The 6,399-nt window shown below is 43.9% G+C and overlaps 1 protein-coding gene across 1 annotated transcript; it reads left to right on the forward strand.

Moving 5' to 3' along the window:
• Positions 1-726: 726 nt before the first annotated feature.
• On the forward strand, positions 727-3,425 carry LOC136716291 (serine/threonine-protein kinase N2-like). Its single transcript, XM_066693889.1, has one exon. It carries the CDS (start codon positions 727-729, stop codon positions 2,023-2,025), a length of 1,299 nt encoding a protein of 432 aa, XP_066549986.1. The 3' UTR covers positions 2,026-3,425.
• The last annotated feature ends 2,974 nt before the right edge of the window (positions 3,426-6,399 follow it).

Here is a 6,399-nt window from a genome sequence, read left to right on the forward strand (position 1 = left end):
GCCTAATTCGGATTAGTCCCTACGCGTCGCGCTCAGTTTCACAGCGCATTGACAGCTGATGAGCGCAGCGCTGTCACTGCAGTCTGACACTGTGTTCACACTGCAGACTCGACCAATACAGTCACTGAAGACAAGTGTGCGCTGCTTCACTAGCACTCACTCGCCTCTGCGTTTTTCTGTGCACATGTGAGCGACATTCACCAGTGCATGTGCGCACATATGGCTGATAGACGTGACAGAGAGTGAAATGAATACAGTCCAGTCGTCTGAGCTATACTGTCGGTGCCGGTATTTTATTTTGCGTGGCTTGAGATGCGTCACTCATGACGCGTTTCTCCGCCCAGGGCCGCTGCGCTCATATTGACAGACAGGCCGCATTGAACACTTTAAAACACGGGTGCAAGTTTACACCGGCCCAGCAGCGTCACATATTAGTTGAGGCGGCCCTGGGCCAGATGCGTCCTTTCCCCGAGACAGCGGAGGAGATCCGCGAGCGAACTGTGCCCCACACGTCACCATGGCGACGTGAACGCTATGACGTCACACTGGGTCCCGATACATAAATAGCGCTGCTTGAGCCGAAGCATTCAGATCCTGAGCTCACCTGACAGAGTTGACGACCCACGACACGCCTTAGCGACCCGCCTGTTCTTGGACCATCTACCAGAGAAAATGTTTTTTCAGGGGAGAATCCTGCCGCTAGTTTTTCCAGCAGCGCTGGTGCTTATGGGCTGGTATTGGTATAAGTCGCGCAAGAACAAGCCCGACCCCAGTACCGACACGGAGGAATGTGCTGGAGAGCAGCTGCAAAAAACACACAGCCCAGCGGCGGAGGAGGAGTTTGAATATCTGGAAGAAAATGAACATCAGGAGGTCGAGTTTGAACATCTGCAGAAGGAGCAGAATGAACACCTGGAGATGCAGGAGTTTGAGCAGCTGGAGAAGGAGATTGAAGACCTGGAGGAGTTTGAAGATCTGGAGAAGCGTCTCGAAGATGGTCTAGACCTCGATCTCCCACAGCCAGATGTGACGGGGCAATTTCATTGTTGTCTGGCGGAATTCAAATGTGTCGCTGTTCTAGGGCGCGGCGCATTTGGAAAGGTGCTGCTTGCCGAGTCGAGAAGAACGACCCAAAGATTTGCCCTCAAGGCCATTCAAAAAAGAGGGGCTGTTGACAGTCAAGATGTTGCAAGCCTCATGTGTGAGAGGAGCGTCTTGCAGACTGTGAGCAGCGTGCACCACCCTTTCTTGGTGAACTTCTACGGCTCCTTCCAGACTGAGGAGCACTTGGTCTTCATCATGGAGTACGTCGCAGGGGGAGACCTCACGCTGGACGGAGAAGCGATCTCAGAGCCCCGGGCTGTATTCAGTGCTGCTTGTGTGGTGTTGGGGGTGGATTTCCTTCACAGGCACAATATCGCACACAGGGATCTGAAGCTGCCCAACCTGCTGATGGACAGACGAGGCTTCGTGAAGATTGCAGACTTTGGTCTGTGCAAGGAAAATATGGGTGCAAGTGACCGGACAAGTTCATTATGCGGGACTCCTGACTTCCTTGCTCCAGAAGTCCTGTCGGAGGAGTCCTACACCCGTGCAGTTGATTGGTGGGCACTGGGGGTCCTGCTCTTTGAGATGATGGTGGGCGATTGTCCTTTTACCGGAGTCAATGAGCGGGATCTGTACGAGAGTATCATGAATGATCCAGTGCCATTCCCCCAGCACCTGTCAAACGAAGCAGTCTCCGTTATGACAAGGCTGATGAGCAAGAATCCTGCTTGGCGGCTCGGGGCCGGAGAGCGAGGCGCCCAAGAAGTGATGCAGCACGCCTTCTTCAGGAGCGTGGACTGGCCTGGGCTGGAGGCACAGAGGGTAACGCCTCCATTTGTGCCCACCGTCAGAGAGCACAAGGATGTGGGTGATGATTTAACATCTGAAGCCCCAGTCCTCAGTCTTTGCTCCAGGGTCCTCAGCCCGGAGGAGCAGGACTTGTTCCAGGAGTTTGACTCCGTCGCAGACTGGTATTAAATGCCACTGGAGAGATGCCAACACTGGAACAAAGAATGACGACGCCACCCCAGACAGCCCCATCCCGACTCCAGGACACCGCCTTCTCAGAGGGACCTCGTCTCCGCCAGCACTGGAAGAAATTTTTGGTTGTGGAGGAGTGCACCAATAAGAAAACACATGTGGACCATCAAACAATTAGAGAAAGAAATCAAACAAGATAATTGACTGTAAAAAATTGGAAGTTGAATACAGTTAAGGCAACCAGCTACACAGTATAGTCAACTTTTGGGCACAATGTTGAACAAACTAGAATTAATGATTGCTTTCATCAAGATTTCTTGCCCAGCAAATGCAATGAGTAATTTCATTTCTAAGTTGAATTAACATGAGATTAAACATTGCATGGACTTAAAGGTTCATATTACGAGGACTTGAATTCCTGGGTTGTCTTAACAATTTTGTTATCTTCTCACTTCATTGCATTATGGACAGAAGACTTTCTTGCTCACTTCCAATAAAATGTTGATTTAAACAACAAACATTTCATGCACTTGAGTGTCATACAAACATTGGTGGCTTAACAGACACAAAATCCTATTCAAAAGAGAATACTGTAGCCTGTGCTTTAACCCTTACATGCATGAATTACAAGACATCCGTCTTCCCCCTTCCTTGAAATGACTGCTCTAACAGTGGACAGGTCAAAACAGCTTTTCCAATGCATTCCTCTCAATCATGTTATGTTAGATGAGTGATTACTTCAAGAAGGGGAAGAAAGGATGTGAAAGGGTGTTTTCTAAGATAATTAAAAACAGGACTTGAAAAGTGAACACTTGTAAACATTTGGTTTGGGCATCAAAGTGGCTCTAAATAACATTTCTGAAAGTAAAATACCTATTTTCTAAAAATAGAAAAATGTACTGAAAGGATATAGGATACAGGCTGAACATCCTATTCCATATATGCACGACAACACCTGTATTGTAGGAAGTCCACTACAGTGCTTTCTTTCTTTCATACCCAGAATAAAATGTCATGTTTGTCACACCATACTTTAAATTAAACACGCTGTTTGCACATCCAAGAGGTTCTGTATATCCTATTTACAACCCAAAATAAGCTGAAATGTTCTCTGGTACACATAAAACAAACCAAAAACTTGGTCAAACCCAACATCATGTTTGTCAGACCTTATTTAAACTGAAATATTTGGTTTGCACATCCAAGTGATTCTGTACAGCCTACATATTTATTTTTTGCTTGCAACAAAAGCTGTACTGCATTATATCCACTACAGTGCTCAGAGTTCTTCATATGAAGAGAACTCGATTAACTAAAAATGTTGTCGATCTCATGCATGATGTTGATCACACCTCACTTGATTATATAATTGATGAGATATCAAGACTTCTGTGGGTGGAGGTTATCCTCACAGCAAGAGCTTGGTTGTGAGAGACTGCAGCCTAGCAGAGCACTGAGAGCCAAGGTCCTTCAAGACCAAAAATCACCTCAAAAGCAGATTTCAGTTATTTTTGGGAAATCAATGTTCAGAGTGTAGAGAAGGCCAAACAGCAGAGCAAATGGAGCAGGAAAATCACGGACATCTTAAAACACAACAGCTTCTTTTAACACAACGGCGACACTTGTGACTGTTGGAAATGACTTGGAGGTCTACATCATCCTCGATGGCTGTGAGGATGCCAATGTTGATGCCGTTGGTGCAGCTCTCCTTGGGCTCAGTGTCCTGGATACAACAGAGAAAAACAGAGAGTTGAATTTGTGGTGAATATCAAAATCAATCATGTACTACAATCAATTCATGTACTGAAATGGTATTGATTGGAGATATACGTATTCATTAATAGCATGGCGTAAAAAAAAAAAAAAAAAAAGTTATCGTTCCCACTTGGGTCCACACACACAATTATCGATGTGGAGATCTACAAAAGTGGAGGACAATACACGTTTGCATTCAAATAGCTCACTGACAGCAGTTTTAAACAATATTGTGTAGAATATACTACTAAAGTGCCCTGGAAAAAAGACAGCAATAACCTTTTCACACAGCTAATCCAAACCAAAGTGTGCTAGCCTGGCCACAAATTGTCTCTGGTTTGATGGAAATATGCTGGGAAGGATGATTTAATCTGAGCCAGCCTGGTACAGGTTAGCTGGTACACCCATCTGTGTGCCTTTTGTATTTGTATTAACTGTGCCTACACATAATACCCTTTCCTCATTCAGTGCCCAGCATCCCATGCTCTTAAATGCCATCCAATATGTCCAACAACCTCTCTCTCATTAAAAGTGTTTTAAACTTGCATAGCCCACAATACAAATGTTGAGTTTTCTTGACTTACTGCCCTTGCATGTAATCGTGTAAGGTGAGATTTTAAAGTACCTGAAGTCCTGAAGGAGCAGATGCAATCTGGGTAGAGGCAGGGGTCATTTATTTTCTGTTGTCCCTGGTATTCTGTAGCACCTCTTGATTAGGCTTTTAAAATGTGCACAGGTTGCACTGCATTTTGGGATGGCGCTTGGAGGTCCTGCAAAAAATGAAGTTACATTTAAATATGTCATTTCTTCATAACAAGTCACAAAGAGAAAAGTAAGCAATTGTGCAAATCGCAATACATATATTGACATGCAAAAGACAATTTCTATCACACAGCTTTAATACTCAAGTTTTGAGTATTCAGTTACTTTAACAAAAACTTTGAAGCCTTATCACTTAGGAGCCTTCAATAAATAAGGAATAAAAGGATATGCTCATATATTGTTTTTGTTGACCCGTCATAAAGCTTAGTATTTGTTTATGAATAAACAATGGGTATATTTCAAATATGTGATATCAAAATTTCAAACAACATCTTCAGTTACATAGATTTACAATAGGTGGCCAAGTTGAATCCATCAATGACAAATTCACTAATACTTTAAATACAAAATATCTGTAATAACAGTCAACAGGTTATCAAGCCCTATACTTTTAACATGTAGTCTGGGGCAAATGTTGTAACTTTGTAAAAATCATATGCACCATCGCATGTGGACATAGGCTGCAGATATACTCAGACATGTGTAGCGATCGTTGCAACAGCTGCCTCGAAATGCAAACAACTGTGCAACGCTGCTCCCTTCACTTACCTGTCTAACCAGCAAGCTACTTAGCATTAACAGTAAACTGCACAATTAAAACTGTATAAGTTTAGGGATAGAGTAGAGAAACTTGCCAAGACAAGATCGCTAACTACTTAACTTAACAGTAGATCAGTTTCTCAATTATTCTATTAGCTGCACTGTTACAAGCCAAAGCATCTACTTAAACAACACACTTTTCATGGCCGTTTCATTTGAACGTCTACATTTGAACCATTACTAGGGAATATAACTTGCATTCAAAAGTTCTGATGCAAAACACGTTTTAAACATGTTCTGCAGATGCACATGCGATACTACATTACAAGGACATAACATTTAATTTTTCATCTAACGTGATTACATGATAATGTTATTGAACTCCTGACGCATTTGTCATCAAGAGGCTGTGGGGGATATAAGAGTTCCATTACATTCATGCCTACGAGTCCAGGGACTGGGAAGCAAACATCTTTTACTACAAGAACCCCCACTTTCATCGGTCTTACCCCAGCCACTTCAAGCTCCATTTCCACGTAGCCCAGGTGGGGGATGTCAAGTCCATTTGCTGCCCACAATGTCAGCCAAGCAAAAGAATCCTTCAGCTGGCGTCCTTGTTGTCCAAAATGTTGCTCAAACTCACTCCTACAAATCATCGTGACCTGGGAACCTGTATCAAGGAGATAGGACACACCCACCCCATCCATAGAAAGCTCAATCATGGGTCACTGTCTTACTAAATTAGCTGGAAAAGAGACTTTAGAGGGATCTAATGCAAGACTTCCCAACGTCTGATCCACAACAGCAGGACGCACTAGTTAAAAGCTGGCTGGGATGATTGTTGTTGGCAATAGCGAGCAATATGACCCAACTTCTTAAATACATGACAAATTGTAAGTCGCCCTGGATAAGGTGTCCACCAAGAAATAATAATAATAATAATAATAATGATAATAATGACAAATGGGGCATCCAGTAGCATCATAACCTGCTTGTCTAGGGGTTGGAGAGGTGTAAGCAGGAGGTAAAGAGGAACTCCCAGAGCACCTGCCAACTCCTAATTGTTGAATTTCAGCTCTAATCCCCTGTAGTAAAATTTGGGACAGACCACCGACCTTGTCCTCCAATTCCTTCGCTAACTCAGTCCTCAGCTCTCGCGAAACAGTTTGCAGATCCTCGTCCCACGGTCTGCTTCTAGTTGCCACATCAGTAGAGGCACAGCTAAATTCAGATCCCTCCTCCAGTTCAGGCCTC

The sequence above is a fragment of the Amia ocellicauda genome, chromosome 20 (assembly GCF_036373705.1).
Source record: "Amia ocellicauda isolate fAmiCal2 chromosome 20, fAmiCal2.hap1, whole genome shotgun sequence".
NCBI classification, from domain to species: domain Eukaryota; kingdom Metazoa; phylum Chordata; class Actinopteri; order Amiiformes; family Amiidae; genus Amia; species Amia ocellicauda.

Coding starts and splice junctions, on each gene's coding strand:
- LOC136716291 (XM_066693889.1), top strand. CDS start 727: ATGGGCTGGTATTGGTATAAGTCGCGCAAGAACAAGCCCGACCCCAGT.